This window comes from Pempheris klunzingeri, chromosome 11, assembly GCF_042242105.1.
Source record: "Pempheris klunzingeri isolate RE-2024b chromosome 11, fPemKlu1.hap1, whole genome shotgun sequence".
Taxonomy (NCBI): domain Eukaryota; kingdom Metazoa; phylum Chordata; class Actinopteri; order Acropomatiformes; family Pempheridae; genus Pempheris; species Pempheris klunzingeri.
Genome location: NC_092022.1, coordinates 15810928 through 15829282, shown reverse-complemented (window position 1 = coordinate 15829282; position 18355 = coordinate 15810928). Strand labels below are relative to the sequence as shown.

At 41.4% G+C, this 18355-nt stretch overlaps 2 protein-coding genes across 3 annotated transcripts; one reads left to right on the top strand and one right to left on the bottom strand.

The window, feature by feature from the left end:
- Positions 1–1227: 1227 nt before the first annotated feature.
- slmapb (sarcolemma associated protein b) lies at positions 1228–12200 on the bottom strand. Of its 2 annotated transcripts, XM_070839890.1 has the most exons (11): positions 12116–12200; positions 9485–9688; positions 9124–9183; positions 6994–7122; positions 6833–6907; positions 6459–6740; positions 5738–6008; positions 5415–5586; positions 3065–3199; positions 2465–2552; positions 1228–2060 (listed from the first exon to the last, which is right to left on the bottom strand). In XM_070839890.1, the coding sequence occupies exons 3-10, from the start codon at positions 9173–9175 to the stop codon at positions 2469–2471; spliced, it is 1200 nt and encodes a 399-aa protein (XP_070695991.1). In that variant the 5' UTR covers positions 9176–9183; positions 9485–9688; positions 12116–12200; the 3' UTR covers positions 1228–2060; positions 2465–2468. The 2 variants fall into 2 exon arrangements, with proteins under 2 accessions (XP_070695991.1, XP_070695992.1); XM_070839891.1 differs by lacking the exon at positions 2465–2552.
- Positions 12201–12418: 218 nt separating this feature from the next.
- On the top strand, positions 12419–18333 carry LOC139210110 (ceramide synthase 5-like). Its single transcript, XM_070840081.1, has 10 exons — positions 12419–12797; positions 14058–14160; positions 14380–14510; positions 15221–15278; positions 15438–15488; positions 15622–15714; positions 16169–16297; positions 16749–16855; positions 17157–17313; positions 17636–18333. Exons 1-10 carry the CDS (start codon positions 12622–12624, stop codon positions 17771–17773), a joined length of 1143 nt encoding a protein of 380 aa, XP_070696182.1. The 5' UTR covers positions 12419–12621; the 3' UTR covers positions 17774–18333.
- The last annotated feature ends 22 nt before the right edge of the window (positions 18334–18355 follow it).

The following is an 18355-nucleotide window of genomic DNA, read 5'->3' as shown; positions in this document are numbered from 1 at the left end:
GAAGCTGAGGCTGGTGTCAACATGTGAGTCCGGAAAGTCCAGAAACATGTGTGAGCTGTCTGGTCTCATGTGCCAGAGATACATAACATCTTACTGCTCATCTTACTGTGGTTCACCATCTCCAGAGGAGCAACAAAGGTCACACTGTCCTACAGGTCAAGGCTCAAGTATCTAATAATTCTCTCCTCACACTGCATGTGCTCATTGTACTTCATTGTGCTTACATACTGTGGGCACGATCACTGTTGGCCAGCTGACGCACACATTGTGCTCACCTGAGAAAACCTCACTTTCCAAGGAAAACGCTGTGCAGCCTGCTGTCACAATCAGTCAGCGTCTCTAAATGCCATCTGTAATACAGGGAGTGATTACATGTAGGGGGAAAAAGGGAACATGAGATAAGATAAGACGGAACCTAACAAATTATTTTGCTGAATGATAGAAGGAAAAGTATTTATCAAAGATATTTTCCTTCCCCTAATCTAAAAAATGTAAAGAACAACTTACATCTGACACACTATGCACGCAGTGTTCTTCCACAGGGCTGCAATGAGCTCAGCAGGCGGAGGGTTTGGATGATTCGGAGGGAACAAAACCTACTGTAGCTGTAGGTCTGACCTCATACTCAAAACGCGTGGTGGCTGCAGTGACTGCCAGCTCATGCAATGACTATAAGGTGCAATTATGAGGTTAAGATCTTTAATTGAGGTCACTCTTACATTTTAGAGCAGTTATTCATAAACTCTAAACACAAGAAACTATAACTTTCCACCTTTTTACAAAATACACAGTTTTTGTACTTATTTACAAGGAACTGAGCAAACTGATAATAAATACAGCAAATTAATATAGATATACTCATTGAGGAGATGTGAGATTTTCCACAAAACCATATGATGCATGCAAATGTATAACCATCAGAAGGACGAGACCAAATTTGGGGTTGGACCTATTTACAAGTTCAGGTTAGTGATCTTGTGGTGGCTACTGGTGAGATGTGATACAAAACCGCTAAATTCGCATTTTAATATCATGTTATGTAATACTGAATTCCCTTTGGTAAACAAGTGATGTACAGGTTATGGTTGATTGTTTTAATTGGCACAACAATGCTGTGAATCAGAATGAAAAGCTTTACAAAGCTTATCCTCATTTGTTAGGAAATATTTAATGGCTGATGATGCAGGAGATCTGAGTGGTCAGTAACCTAATATTTTATCATCACTACCATGACTGTGTATGGAAGCAATTGTATTCTAAGCGGAAAGCAGGCACGCAGGAGCTGAATTAGATTCTGTTTATGGAGGAAAACTTCTTGTCAGAGTTCACATATTTCAATTGTGGCTGTATCACTTAAATAGCTTCCAGAACATTAATCATGCGAGGCTGAAAAACTGCAAGATAAACTCCTGCTCAAATGTCCAAAATGACCTTAAAAGGCCTCAACCTATTTTTACATTGCTATTGGTTATGATGAGAGATAATATCTTATAGCAGTGCCCACCACAAACATCCACTGATGTATTGTTATGATTCTGGGGCATTCATTATGCACTCCATCTGCATTATTGTGACATTATTTATTTTTCTGACAGTTACAGAGATGCGTTACATTTAGGGAGGTTCAAAATATCATCATATATATTTCGAATTAATTAAGTGTGTATCTTTACATTCATTAACGGATAATCCTAAAAATCACGATGGTGAACGGAAAAAAAAAAAGACCCAACTAGGTTTCCCTCAAATAATAGACATACAAACTTATTCATTTGCAGACAAAACTGACATTCTTTTATTAACCTCTCTGTCATCTAAAATAGAGCATCTTAAAAATTAAACAGTGTTAGGTATGAGCCCCCCTGATTAATAGTGCAGATATGATAAGGGGGCAAGTTTTTCAGTTTCAGTGCGGAGAAATCTGATGACAAATACGGATGTATGTGTATGTGTGTGTGTGTGTGTGTTTGAGCACATTGCCCTCAGGTCCTGAAGAGCACAGCAGCAGTCACAGCTGTTAGAGCTACAGCAGCCACAGGCCCCCAGATCATCCACGGCTTCTGAAAAAAAAAAAAAAAAAAAAAGTGGTGACACACAAATGGAAACATGAGTGTCGCGACATGAACCTGCCCGTCCAAGGATCGCCAAAGCTTTGACAGGGGGTAGCTTGCCACTGATACCAATGCAGTGCACAGAGGATGTTAGCTCTCTCTCAGATAAAGATAAGCCCATCCAAGCCAACTGAGAGAAACAGTTGTTAAGCGTTAGCCATTCAGACAAGACAAACAGATGTCAGATGTTGGAACTGTACGATTAGAGAGGTTAGAGTTTCTGAGGCGTCAATTTTTCCCCTGAGGAAGGCATTCTGGGGGAATGAGGAGAACCTGATTAAAAGCATGCAATGATCTAAAAAACAGTGATGAGAATGAAAGATGTAGGCCGACTTGACAGGAGTAATGTGTACCTTGCTACCACAATGCGCCGAAGCACCAATACAGCAAAGCCAGGATAAGGCCGATGACTATGGCTTGAACAGGCAGCAATAGGGATGTCTACAGAAGGGAAGGGATATTATAGTAATCAACTGACATGGGACATACTTTAGTTGGGTGTAGCTTTATTAATAAACCCCTCAGTCAGTAGTCTGTGTCTATAATTGGTGTTTGTTCAATTCTCAAAGTCACACACATGGCTGTCAATGTCTAAAAGCAAACAGTAAAAAACAGTGAATGAGTAGAGGGGAGCAGGTGTGCTGAAATAAAACAATATATAAACAAATAAATATATATTTTGAATCTTACAAAAAGATTCACCTTTTATGCCTGGAGATATTTCACAATCAGCAATACAATCTTGTTGCAAAATTTGAAGCAAAGCTCATGCTTCCATAACCAAGACAGCTGAAGATGTTTGCGTCTTATGCAAATAAAAAAAGCTATTTTTTTTTAACTTAACTGCAGATCATCATTTCTACACTTCATGCACCTTGTTACATGTTATGTGTCAAACAACTCAACAGGATTTTGTCTCCTTTCTCCTGAGTGAATGATAGACCGGCACTCACCTTTGTTCCTTTCTCCTGTAACTCCTTCATGTTGGCTTTGCAATCCTCAAGTTCATCTGTAAGCGACTGTTTTTCCTGCTCAGTCTTCTCATATTTTTCCTTGAGGTCTGACAGCTCTGCCTTAGCCTCCTCATACTGCATAAAGCAAATTATAACTTTTTACTTAAAGTAATCACAAGACAATGTACTTTCACTTAAATGCATTTACAGGGTCAGCTTGGTAAACAATGGAGGGAGATTGGGACAAAAGTTGCTGACGAGTGCCAAGCGTTTCTCACAGGATTTATCCTCCAACAAGGCTTTACAGGAGTGTGAGAACACCCAGTTTCCGCTTTCATTCAGTGACTGAAAGAGCAACATCACACTGGGATGAAAGACTTGTGGATTGAACTTCATCTCCGCTTTCTGCTATTCAACAGTACCCCTCCTGTCTGAGTGTCACACCAATGGTTCATCGTCATCCAGCCAGACTGGGAACATGCAGTCGTGTATCCCACTGCTGTCAGCAAGCAGCCTGTGGGCTGTTTGGACTGGTACACACTTTAAATGTGATAACTTTCTGTTTTAAGAAAGAACCTGGGAGTTTCGCAATCATTTCAAGACAGTTATAGATATTAGTTAGACAAAGTGTCTAAGAGCCATTAGACAAAGCTATTAAAGCAGTTCTGTGTTGGCTACAACATTCAGCCATCCTGTCCTGGACTCCATCAATGAAAATCACATTTGGTAAAGGGCTACGGGCAAAAGGCAAAAATTATCAATGATTATCAGTGGTCCTACAGGAGGGAAAGCTCCTCTTAATCAAAGGAATTCATCCTATACTACCCAGGTATTATCCATAGTCATCATACGACCTGAACAAGTAAAACAAAACATTTAAATTAGATGACTACAGAGAGCTGCTGCCTCTCTTGTAAATGTATCACAAAATACCCAAATGTCAATTAATTACTAAAGCAACATAACACACCACATGTTAAATAGCAGACAATGGTCCAGAGGGCTCTCGCCCTAAGTCAGCTGGGATTGGCTCCAGCTCCCCTGCGACCATGATGGATAAGCGGTGTAGACAATGGATGGATGGATGGTCCAGAGGGATAGACAAAGGATCAGGACCCATTTCATCAAGTTTGTCAGAGAAGAAAAACTTGCTTTTTAGGCACTGGAGTAAAACACTTATCAGCTTTCTTAAAAATCTTCCATTTCCTCAAGCTACAATACAAAACACAAAAAACAATCAGGACTTAAAGCAAGAAAAGATTTGTATGCCTTAAAAGTCATTTAGGAAGAAAGGTTTAAATGTATCAAATTAAGTACTATATTATGAATTTGAAAAGGCGTGGTGCCTGACAACTTTAAGCCCTGAACAAGTTTGCAACTATTAACCACGTAGAAATAATTAAAAAAAAAAAATAATGTGACTTCTTTAGATTTGTTGTTGTCATGAAACTCTAAATAGAGAGCTGCCATAGGATCAAAACATATTGGTTATGCATACTTGATGTTGTGGCTAAATGGTCCACATTTACAGATGCAGTTTGATCATGAAAATGTGCCAACGACAGTGAAACAGTTTCGACTAAATCTTTACCACGGGCACAGCACGTTGCCATTTCAAAGAAATTCTACATGAAACAGAAAATGATTATGTAAATTGAGCAGGATGCAGCAGTCGCTCAACTGTTAAAAAGTCGTTTGTGTTACTTTTCAGTTTACTGTAGGCTAAATATATTTTCTAAAAGTATGTTCAACTTTAAATCTTGGGGGAGCAACTGGCAAAATTATGTCGTTTCTGTGTTTAACTGCAACAAAAAAAATAAAAAATACACAGTGGGTTTAATTTCATTTTATGGTTCTCACTGTCATTAAAATGTGATTTTATCTGCTTTCAAAGGAGGACCTCTCCCTCTTAATGAGGACGCATGTAGGAAGTTTCATAAATACTGTAACACCTTATCAACATTGGCTGTGTAACGCAGCATGTCAGCAGTGTACCAGCAGCAGCTGCAGTCTTCCGGCAGAGTCTACACTGGATCCATTCTGCCACAGTGCTGCTGTGTACTCGGGACTGTTTTGACATCGCACAGATCAAAACACAATCATGTACTTGTTTGTAATAAGTGGGGAAAATGGACTTTAAGCCTAAAATGATACTTCTGGCTGCATCAAAGACAGCTAGAGGCCTCTGCAGTGGTTACAATGGAACTAAAGTGGTGGGTTTAAAATGTGCCTGAGCGGCAACAAGGGGAGAAAAGCAGTACCTGCCAGGTTTGAGAGTAGAGGTAATTACTAGCAGTGGTTTTGAGATGCTTGACACTTGTTTGATGTCTTTTCAGTTTTGAGAACATACCTCTCTCTGCAGGGTCTTGCTGCGGCTGTCCGCCGCGTCCAGCTGGGTTTGCATCTTGCTGCTATCCTGCTGGTGCTGGAGCTGCAGGGCCGCCAGCCTCTTCTCCAACTCCTGCTGGGATCTCTCTAGGGCTTTGAGGCTGTTGCTCAGCTCGGCATTCTGGGCACGCGAGCTGCCAGAAACGAAACAACACAGAGTTCAATAAGTGAAGTATCACACACAGGGAGGTGGGTAGCAAAGGATGTTGGAGCAGAGTCAAGCAAACGAGACAGAGGGAGCAAAACAATGGGGTGAGGCTCGGTGATGTAGCTCAGCGCACTGACCTGGCAAGGTCCTTCTCCAGCTGCTTCTGTTTCTGCAGCATTGCCTCTTTCTCAGAGCGCAGTGCTGCACAGTCACTCTGCAGGTTGCCCTTCTCTTTCTGGTGAGTCTTGAGGAGTTCCTCCTTTTCGGCCCTGAGGGAAGCACAGTCACCTTGCAGAGTGCTGCGTTCCTTCTGGTGCTTATTCACAATGTCCTGTTTTTCGGATCGCAGGGCAGAGCACTCCTTCTGGAGGCCATTGCACTCCACCTGCATGGACTGCAGCTCACTGGCTGTGGAGTAGTAGGTTTTCTGTGAGGCTGTGTTCTTTGAGCAGATGCTCTTTTCTTAATTGGCTTACACATGAAGCGAGAGTTCATAGCACAACTTATCTTTAATATGTATAACACTTTCTGCGAGCTTGGATAGGCTAGATTTGAGTATACAGACAGAAGATTCTTAATGATAGAAACAAAAGAGACATATTTCAAATTACGAATTCATTTAGCAACACGTTCTCTGGTAGAGATCAACTCAGATTTAGTTAAAAGTGACAATACCTGAAATTTAAGTTAGTAGTTTGCAACTGTCTCAATTCTTAAGTCTCAGTTATGCAGATTGCCTGTACGACTAAATCAAATACAACTGTGATGACTACAAATTATTGTATTAGATAATGTATAGTATCCTTTTCACCAGCCATCATCATCATATTTTGCATGTGTATTTGCACTGTGCAGTACCTTGTATTTCTGCAGTTTTCTGCCACTGCTTGCTCTGTTGTTGAAGATCACGCTGTAGGTTGTCAATCTCACGCTCATATTTGTTGGCAGTCTGACGCCATTTGTCCAGGTCCTTGGAGACGGTTGATAGGTTAGTCTGGATAGCAGCGACGTCACGGTCCCGCTCAGCAGTGGCTGCCTCCAGGGCACGTTTCAGCACCGTCACCTCATTGCGTGCGCTTTGTAGCTCATCGTGTGAACTGGAGGAGACATCTATCTGCTCTCTGAGCGCGCCCAGCTGGCCTGTCCAAACCATGGTCATGAGTTTAGAGTAGTACTGTTGGCATGTTCACTAGGATAGACAGAAACCTCCCAATCCACAAACACACAGGTACCTTGAAGAAGCTTTATCTGTTTTGCAGACTCATCAGCATGTTGCTTATTCTCTTTTCTCTCTTCCTCGAGGATACCTGCAAAATATAATTGCGTTCATTTCATGCATGTATGTGTACAGCAAAGAGATTGGTGTGTATCTAACAGAGATTTTTAGTTTTACCTTGTATCTCCATGCATTTGTGTTTCTCAGTATTAGCTTGCTCCTGGGCTTCTCGAAGTTCATCCTTCAAGCGCTGGATAATCTTTTCGGAGTCACCAGAAGACCCCATGTTTGACCTGGTCAGGTCATCTGATTATGAAGTACAGAGAAGAAATGACAATCCAAATTATAGGAGCCTGCCTTCTAACATGAGAGTATGTAGCTGTAAGGATACAGCCAGAGACACTTGAAAGTAAAGCTTACACCATAACGATACATCAGGCAGAAACAGCTCAGTATTAAGAAAATAGAATAACTGAAAGTTCCATCATATTAACTCCACTTCAGTCCCAAATATTTGACCAGGGCTGACATACTAGATGATTTCCCAAGATATCAAAATGGGACTATTACATAAACTAATTGCTAACCCAGAAATAGACACAACTGCGTTATCTGCATTTTCTATCCAAGCTTTTATTCCAAATTGTCCATAACCCAAGCAAAATACATGTTACTGGCACATCCACATCACCCCCCCACACCAAGTTACTATCAACAATACAGAAATGGAATGCACCAGCTGAGGTTGTCAAGGGTCTGTTGTGTTTCCTAGAGGTGGAAACAAACTCCACAAATACTTGGGCTTTGCAATGCCCAGTGAATATCTTGATCCCCTAATCTACCATGGCTAGGAAAAGAGATGACCTCATCTCAGGCCGACTGTTTGGCAGAGGGGGAAAACAAGAGTCAAGACAGGTCAAGTATGTGCACCATAAATGGACACATTAGAGGGCCGGGACTGCGATGAAAAGCTGTTATTTATCGGGAAAACTGATTTCATTGGCACACACGGCTGGATAAGCATGCTGTATGAATACACACACACACACACACATTAGTAGTGTGACCAGATGGCATTGACAAATGTCCCTAAAATAAAAGGATATGAAGCGCCTGCTGGAGGCTGGTGGCACCCTCTGACTCAAGCACATGACCACCCTGTTGTGTGGCAGACAAAGGCTGGGCACTCGGTGCTCCGTCCTGCATGTGTGTGAGGTTGTGTGTTCCTTCATGCATGCATATGTATGAGAGAGAATGTGAGTGGGCTCCCTGTTAGTAGGGCTGTCTGTGTTCAGTTTGTGTGAAGGATGAATGTCCTCGGGAGATCACGAGATAACAAGAGTATTTCAGCTAAGGGGGCGTCTCACGTGTTATCTTTAGTAACAGGTTATCACACCCATTATGTTTTAATGCCACGGACTGACACCTGACAAAGTAGTAATGGGATTAGTCTGCGTGTAAAAATACCTCTGTGACTAGTTGGGGATTTTGAGCATCACACGGCCTCAAGTGACGACAGAAAGAAAATGTAGGAGAAAGTCTTTTTTTAGCTCAAGTGCTGAAGGCTAGAGCCATCATGCTCTCTCTTTTCCCCGCTGTCGGTTTCCTTCCCGATGAATGTGACGGCATTCTTTAACTGAATCAGAGCCTTAGCACTGCTCACAACGAGCATCTCCAGTGTTCAGGAAATCTCTGCTGAACAAACTGCCAGGGGTGGTATTAATTTACAGCGAATAAATGTGCTGTATGTGACTGAAACTGAGAAATATCCTTGTCATTTTGAAGTGACTGGGATACTGTCGTCGTGAGGACACTGTTTGCTTTGTGCTGCATATATGCTGTGCAGTGTAGCATTACAAATTCATTCATCATGCAAAATTGATTCACTGCATTATATGCTTGCACATTTTTGACATGAATCTCCCTGTTGATTTTTATGTTTTCATCATTGCATTATCCACTGTATTCTTTTAATATGCCACCCTAAATGACACTGACGCACATTAGTCAGCTGATGTGCCCTCTGTGGAAAGAGACTCCATCTTCTTATAAGCTGTTGACACTAGAGAAATCAGCCTCTAAAACAAGGCCACCTACAGCACTCTGAGCTCTACAGCCAAAAACTGCCATTATAGCTACAGACAGTCTTCTCAGGTGTGACTCATGATTTTTTTTTTTCTCTCCAGATTGTCAATTTGGGAAATGTGCTGTGTCAGGTGAGAGACATTTGAACAGCAAAACAAAGCCAAGTCATTCAATTCTGTCTGTCCATGCTTAGAGAGAGAAAGAAAAATACAGCTGGTTTACCTTTAATGTGCGATACATTATTCAGGGGATCACTCAGCTCTTTCTCATCCATTTGTTTAGCTGTACAGATCATAAAAAAAAGGAGTATTAAAACATATCATGCAAGCAAACAAATATTAAATCTGAATATTGACAAATAAAATACATTTCAAATAAACATCTTAAACAATTTATTAAAACTATGGTTGCTATTATGGTTAAGGAGAACTCTTAAAAAAGGTAAACACAAAAATGCATGCTCATCTATGAACACACAGCAAGTACTTTTGGAAGAGACAGCTGCAAATTTCCCTTTGAGGATTAAGCCACAGAAAATGAACTAATCCAAAGGTTAAGAATGAAACTTAGCAGGAAATATTACCTTAGGTGATCCAGGAGCTACAGTACTATGTGCGCTGAGGCTACAGCAGTCCCTGACATGAAGAACTCTTCTCCAACTATCAGATTTTTTCAGATGCGAAATGGACCAGTCCAAGCTGTGAGTGGGGGAGCACCGAGGGGAAGACGCACACTGTGTATCCCACCTCCTTGTTTATGTTGGACTGAAGCCTGTGAAAACAAACATCTGGTTGAAGTAAGTGGACAAATACCTCAAGTGTGGTTAAAATGCTACACTAGAGGTAAATCAGACGAGTGTCCTCAAAAACACGACCCCCCCCTATTTTGTGGCTGAAGTCCCCAGCCCCGCCACACTAGGTCATGCATTCGAGTAGGGCATCTCAGAGGCTGCAGCTGCATACTGACACAGAGAGGGTTTGTTCAGGAGGCTGAGCAGCTCTCTGACCACTTGGTACCGATGTAAAAATGTACAGGATGACACAGGACAGCGAGGGCCAGTGTGTCATGTATGTGCTGAACCCTGCGCCTGTCTTCTTTTGCCCCTTAGGCCACACGTTTGTCTCTTTAAAAACAGGAAGTATAATTGGCCTTTAGCATTAGATCTACATGTCATCCTGCAGGGTGAAGATGTGCTGTAACTATCAAATGGACAAACTGGATTGGTTAAATTCTTTTAGTATTGGACTATAAGATACCATCGTCAGCCTCTTCAGCACGTTTTTAAATGTTTGTGAGGCTGAAGTGAAATCAAGATAATTAAAGAAAGTAGTGGCCTGAAATTGAAAAGCATGCCATGGTGATATATATATATACACCTCTTTCTACATGCAAGCAAACAAATGTGTCGCTCTGGTCACAAGCTTTTATAACTTAAAGGGTCACATCAAAATTCCTTGAATAATGTATGATGTCCACGCACAGACATGCAGGTCGTGATGCAGGTTTACAAAAAAGGAGATGGCGGAGGGCATGGTTCAGAGGTCAGTCATGTTAGTTCACTTTTTAACTTCATCATATACAGACATGCTCACTTTTTTAATTATGTTTACAAGTTAATCTGACTCCTGTGAAAAAGCTTATTTACTGATGCAGGCTCACTATTTTTTCCTGACATCAACTCATTTGCTTATGTAAGGCTGCACAATTCCATATCATTAATGCCGGTATTTTTTATTATCTACATAATACTATTGTAACAGGGTCAGTGGTGTCAAAAGTGTGAACAGCTCTCCTGTCAACTGTTTATCCTGACTAGTGCATACTTAACATTAATACAAGTCAAATTTTATTTACATAGCCCAAAATCACAAATCACATTTTGCCTCAAGAGGCCACCAGTACTTAATAACAGAATGCCAAACCCCACTTAGACTTTACTCAAGTGCATATCAGTCAGTGTTAAAAGGTGACTGTGACTCAGCTGGCTGTACAAGGCTAAATTACATCCGAGAAGACATAAAAAGTCCATAACATTAACGACTTGCATCTGACCAAGAAGTTGCCCTGGCAGTTTGCAGCTATGTGCTTGCAGCTACATAATAACAATAAAATAAAGGAGATGATCAATTGTTGCACACTGCAATTGCTAATTTCCCCTCTAAAAACGTAGGCATAAGGCCTTGTCTTAAGGATCAGAGTGAAATGTAAGATCCGATGAAACACTTTCTCTTACTGAGTTTCACTGCGTGCCAAGATTCCAGCATGGGACCTTAAGCTTAGTTGCTTGAAAAAGAAAATGACAAGTTAAAGGTTTACAAATTAAAGCTGCAGATCATTGACGTTTCTAGTCAATAATCAACCATTCCAATCACCTCCTCTATTTTCACTAAAGATTTACAATCGGATCCCACAAGGGTTTCATATTACTCTAGAGAGCACTAAATAGCCCATTTTCAGCTAAGGAGATTAAAAAGGACACTATATGTTCCCCACACAGACAAGTGAAGGGTAAACCCACATAAACAGATATGAACTACAGAAATCTGCTGCTTCTTCTGTCTTTGTGTTGTAGAATAAAAATCCTGCCATAAGGCCAACGTTTATATTCAGACTTGAATGTACAGAAGTATTATCTAAAACTAATGCAGTCTAATACAATCCTCCCTTCATGAAGATTATAATGTCCATTTTCCTGTTTAAACTGTTGTACAGGGGTGTTAATTAAAACTATATGGTTATTTTGGAGGATTTTAGCCTTCACAAAAGGTGGGATTTCTTGCAGGCAGACATTGGTTTTAGTTTGCTTGGACCTTTTATTTATGTGGCTGGCTGTGAACACATATTTGAGCTATTTTATGGGGAAGAGAGTTAGCTCATGCAATGGAAATCAGAGTTTAGCCACCCTAAAGAGAATAATTTTAAGTTAAAGTAGACTATAAACTGGTTGATGTCTTCGGTGACACTGTCTAACGTTAGTATATTTTACTATAACGTCATATTCCTACAGACCAACCTTAAATTAGCTAGTTTTAACGTTATATTTCATCCTAAAACATATATTTAGCACAGTGTTAACTAGATTACTTTACATTTTGTTAGGTTGTTAAATCAGCGAACGTAGTCAGCTAAATATAACTGATGCTGTTGCCTAATATTGCCTTAAAATCAAATTAAAGAAACACTTTAAAGGGGTATTTCGGCTGCAGTAACTTACCACCACACAACTCCAAAACACGACTAGGCTAGCTTTAATTGCTTATAATGGCTAATGTAGCCTCAGCTAATCAGCTAATTGCAAACTGGAGGTGTAAAGTCAGTTAGCTTCAGCCACAGACCGTCTGTGGCGCAGATGCTAGCAGACGTTAGCTGCCTTTAGCTCTCCATCATAAACACAATGGCAGTGTTACGTTACAAATACAAATAATGCCGGAGAGGCACTTTTTTTTTAATGCGGGAAGCAGCGCTGCCTTCATCCCTCAAGAGGCAAACCTCATTGAAAGTTGCCTAATCAGTGCGGTGGGTGTTGCCTCTGAGGCTTTTACGTGTCAACCTAGCGGTTCGTCCAGCTCTCTCCCAGAGGAGTGAACCAGCGGTGGTGCTCAGCTAGCTGGGTGAGGGCTTCACACTGGTACTAGTCAGCCACCACATGTCTCACAAGTGATTCTGCCGGTTTGCTCTAATCCGCTGCTGCTGCTGATCCTGAGTGTTTTCTGCTCCCCGATGACTTCCTTTATCTCAGCCTGGATTTGGAGCGAGAGGTTTTGGCTTCCCGAAAATGTCTCCTGGGCGGACCTGGAGCGTCCTCCACCTGGTGTGGAGTATCCCCGGCTGGGAGACTTGCTGTGCGCCCTGCCTCTGGCTGCCGGAGTGTTTCTTCTAAGACTGCTGTTTGAGAGGTAAAACATGGTTGTTGTTAAGTTTTGGTGAAGTTCCTCATTCGATACCTGCTCTGTGTGAGCGAACAGTGGAGGGCTGCAAGTGTTGCTCATGAGGCAAACACAGCTACAAAAGGGCTACAAATGTTTCTGCCTGCAGGAATCTTATTGTATGAGTCAGTCTTTATAAACACCAGCAATATGGAAACTTCGAGTGAAACAGCTCTCTGTGGGCCGAGCTGTTGTTGTCAGCCTTAAAGTTAGTAATCATGAAATCAGGCAACTCTCTTTTTTTTTTTAACAAATTGTCTTTCATTCATAGATGGGGCTGCCTCAGCTTCTTCCTCTTCATGTGACACATTAATCGTAATCTGTTTCTCTGCTTCCATGAGACAATCCTTGTGTTCTTAAAAACTGAGACTACAAGAGTTCACTGTTGTTGGTTTTGCCTCAGCTCCATAATTAACAGTGTAAGCATTCCTTTGAGGTGATTGCACCAAAAGAAACTCCAGTGGCTGGAGACACCAGTTTACCTTGCTCAGCAATGATTGTTTACTACGGATAGCTCGGGGAGCTTGAAAGGGCATATAATCAACACATTCTCGTTCTGTGATCCCTGGAAACTCAACCTTTGTGCCTCTGTTATGGGCTTTTAAACCAGTCTGTGCGATATAGTCATAGTTTTTTACAGCAAAGTTCAGCTAAAGGCAACTTTCAGCTTCATTTGGAGTAAAATCCCAGTAAAAACAGTAATGACAGACCAGCCCAAAAGCCCAGTCTGTACTTCTATTCATTCAGGCTTTTTCCATGTTGTTGAAGCTATTCCAGATAAGTGGGGGTGTTGAGCATGAGCACTGGTCAACTCTAACCAGATGATCTTGTGACACACATCAGTATTTTGGTTAGCGGCGGCTCTCCCATCTCCGTCTCCCACCCTCTCACATGACGGCTCATCACGCTTTGTTTAGACTAGGTGCTACATTCCCCAGGATTCCTCCTAATGCTTGCCTGTGTCTCCCCTATGGGCTCTATTGTACGCTCCTTCCCTCCCTCTGAGACACACACTCACTCACATGTCAATTATTAGTTAGTGGGAAAACTGCTGAGGCTCGACGCTTCACGTCAGCGAGGGAAGCCTCATCTGATCCTGTAGTCTGTACAAAATGCTTAACTTCTCTCTCTGACTCTCTCCTTGTCTGAATGTGTCTTTTAATACCACACCATCTCTATGTCCCCTCCCTCTCCTTTTTTTTTTTTTTGCCTCCCTCTGTGTGTATACAGGCTAGTGGCCAAGCCCTGTGCCCACATACTTCAGATTCAGGCGGGAGTGCCTCGGCGAGCTCAGCCCAATGATGTCCTGGAGAAGGTGTATCAGTCCAAAACGGTACATAAGGCCCACGTTTGTTCTGTAGTCCATGAAAGGTTCCTCGGCACACCTGAATACAGATGTTACTGCACTGGAATACACCTCCAGAGGCATAAAGATATGTCCAGTAAAGGCTTCTTGTAGTGTGACACTCATACCTGCTGGTGTTGTGGTTTTTACGAGTACAGATTATTGGAAGCAAGTGATTTTCTATTTGTCCTGTATTGTCCTCTTCAGTCTCCGGACACAAGGCAGCTGGAGGGAATCTCCAAGCAGCTGGACTGGGATGTACGGAAAATACAGAGATGGTTCCGCGTCCGACGGAACCAAGACAGGCCCAGTATGCAGAAAAAGTTCTGTGAGAGCATGTAGGTTCATACCAAGCTGCTGTGCAGCGTGAACTCAGTGAGCAGAGAATTATCTGCAATGCTGTGCATGTACATTTTAGCTAATGTTTGTCCTTTAGTCCAGATTGAAACTTTTCAGAAACTGTGGATGTGATTATCGTGTAATGTTGTGCAGACATTCATGGTCCTCAGAGGATAAATCCATATGACTGTGGTTTACCTCTAGCGCCACCAACAGGTCAAAGCTTTCACTTATCCTGTGAAATATCTTTTCGACATTTACAAGGTGACTCAGTACAACATTTTGTGCAGACATTCATGGCTAATCTTAATGACTCAGGTGATCCTTTTTCCCTGAGCGACGCTGTGAGGCTGACATTTTTGGTTTAAAGTGAAATGTCCCAACAGCTATTGTATGTATACATGTATATGTAACCTTGTTTGGTCCCTTTAAAGTTTCATCTAGCACAGTCATCAGGTCAAAAGGTTGTTGTTTTATGACCTAATATAGTAAATAACACACAACTCATTCCCATCAGTCTAACTAATGTTTATCAGCACACACTAGCATGCTAACACGTTACACCATGCGGCTAAATGTTACTGCTGTGCCCATGTGCAGCCTCACTGAGGCGTTTGTATGATTGCAAACAACTCTTGTTTTATCAAGACGAGAACAAGTGACATTGATCTGTTTTCACAATTCTACTCTTTCCTTTCACTACACACAGGTGGCGGTTTACATTTTACCTGGGAGTGTTTATCTATGCCCTTTGCCATTTGTGGGGGGTGAGTTGAATTGGCACACACCATGCTTTTGTACTATGCAGATATTGTTGCATTTAAGTGTAGCATGGCTTCCACTGAAAGGTGAACAAGCCTATTGTTTTTGCTGATCTAATTAGAAACAGGCTTAATCCCATGCACATTTTAATCTGTGTTTGTTAGTCACCTTGGATGTGGGATACCAGACAGTGTTGGTACAACTATCCATTTCAGGTAAATAAATATTTTCTTTATTAACTGCATACTGAACTTTACATTATGGTTCTGTTCAGCACCACAATAATGTTGGCAGGCCAGTGTAGCTACATATTTGTTAAAGGTGTTTTTGCTTCACTCCCTTCCAAAGCCTATGAGTCCTGGACAGTACAACTACTATGTAGCTGAGCTGGCTTTCTATTGGTCGCTGATGTTTTCCCAGTTCACAGACATTAAACGTAAGGTGAGTCAACAACGGCTTAATGACACTATTGTGCCGCCTGTCATTAGCTTCGACCTTTGTATCAGAGCTGTTACACCGGCTTTTGATACTCACTTCACATCATGTCCATGTTTCATTTCTTTGGCGTATTTACAGGCTTAACTTTAACACTACATTATGTTGCCATTGTATTAGAATCAGCTTCCTATTATGGGCTCTGGCAGAACAGGTTGGACAATGATCCACTGCTGCGCCACAAAGACTCAGAAGGCATCTTTATAGGTTCACACCAGCCTGTCACTCCAGTATTTGCTTTTCAGTTGGTTTAGTTACCGACGGTGTAGATGAATGCAGAAAGACCAGAAGCTTCACCTCATTGGTGTATTTGCTTGCAATTGTACGACGCAAGCAGCTTAAACATCCTATTTACGACTTAACCCCTCTCTTTCACCTCTCTTCATTCCACTGATGACAGGATTTCATCATCATGCTTGTTCACCACCTGGCCACCATACTGCTCATCACATTCTCCTATGCCAACAACATGCTAAGAGCTGGCACTCTGGTCATGTGTGTGCACGATGCCTCTGACATCTTCCTTGAGGTAAAGCTCTCAGTGACAAAGACTTTTTTTTTTTTTTTTTTTTTTCTTGAAGCACGGGTTCAACTCTACAAAGCCACACGTTGTAAAAACAAAACAAAAAAAGTAAGCAAACAAAGCTGGGAGCATAGGAGCGGCTTGTACGACATGTCTGACAGAAAGGGTAGGATTAAAGAACTCCTATTAGCATTTCATTGACAAGATGTCTTTGAAATGTAGTAGTACAAGGTCGAAGCGGTAGATGTGCGCTTCTTGTTCTACCTGTCTGGCAGAAAAACACCTTTGTTGTTACTATTTCATCAATGCTCATTAAAATGTAGCTGTAATAAAAGTAGTTTTGAGTTCCCTGTACGACCTGTCTGACAAAAACAAAACACACTCACTAGCATTTCAGGGACAAGATGTTGTGATATTTTATTACTGTGAATTATTAATTCCTTATCTATCCCTAAAGGCTGCAAAGTTGGCCAACTACGCCAAATACCAGAGGCTATGTGATGGCCTGTTTGTGATGTTCAGCATAAGCTTTTTCCTCACTCGACTTATCATCTATCCTTTCTGGTGAGACTTTTCTCTGTTTAATTTCTTTTTTGTTATTTGAATTTATATCAGGGACCATGTACAAAATTCATTAATCTCAAGCAATGGGGAGAGATGATTGTACCTGATTAAGCTACCAGCTAATTTCCATCTGTATTAGATCTCATTAACATGTCAAATTGCATACTTAAACCAACTAGTCACATGTTTAACCATATATGTTTTTATATTAAATTAGTTTATTAATTAAGTAAAAGTTGCAGTAATAATAAATTATATAGAGAGAGCTCCAGTAACCTCTGTACCTGTGTATTTGTTGCAGGGTTGTTTACAGTGTTCTGTTTGAGAGCTGGGAGATCGTCGGGCCGTACCGGGCCTGGTGGTTGCTTAATGGGTTGCTGTTGGTGCTGCAGGTTCTTCACGTCATCTGGTTCTACCTTATTGCTCGCATTGCTATCAAAGCCATATTCAAGGGAAAGGTTAGTCTGTGCGTCTACTACGATTTTTATGGATCAGTTTGTCTATTACTTTGGACCAGGCTGAAATATCTCAACAGCTATTAGATGGGCTGCTATGAGATTTTGACATTCAGGCGATAAAGCCCGACTGTAGTCAGCACCTGACTTTTCATCCGGCACCATCATCAGGTCAAAATTATATTTAATTTTCCCACACTGTTCTCATCCTCATCTGCACTTTTGTATCTAATACCAGTTAGAACACGTTCTTCACGCTACACTACGACCTCAGTGTCCCATTTGTTGGTAAAACTGTCATTCCTATTTGTGTTTCATTTTACAGGTGTCAAAAGATGACCGCAGTGACATCGAGAGCAGCTCAGACGAGGAGATTTACAGTAAAAATCCCAGTCAGACCCAAAAACCAAAGGACGGCAGTCACACCGGTAACCTTAATGGAGAAACTACTCATGACCACTGAGTGCCATGAGGAGATATTTACTTTACAGTGTGGCCTTTATTCACCTCCTGCGTGCCTGTGTGACCCACCTTGTCACTTCGACCCCTTGAAACGTTTTTTTTATTCACTTAGATTCGCTGAGTTGTTAAAATGGAGAAAGGACTTTGACTCCATGTGTGGAATACAGACTCGGCGCTGTCTTACTGAGTCAGGTTTACACTGTGTGAGGTTTACACTTGCTTTTTGCTTACAGGAGCAGACAGAGAAATGTGTGTGTGGTCTGTCTGCACCTCGAGTGTGTGTTGTCAAAGTTAGAAACTGCGTGTGAGACAGTGCATGTCTGTCAAATATCATTTTATACATGTAAATACTTTATAAGTTGAACTGTTAATATATTTCACAGTTGTAAAACAAATCACTGCATCTGCCTTATTGAATATACTGCTTACAGTGCTGTAAGCTTAGGAATCCCAAAGGAAAATATCTTCTAAAATGCCAAAGATTTCTTAATAAAACATGAATCTATTGAGTGATAAATGTGTAGGATCTTTATGTGACTATGGACTGTATGATTTAGAATTAATCGTTTGAATTGTTTCTTTA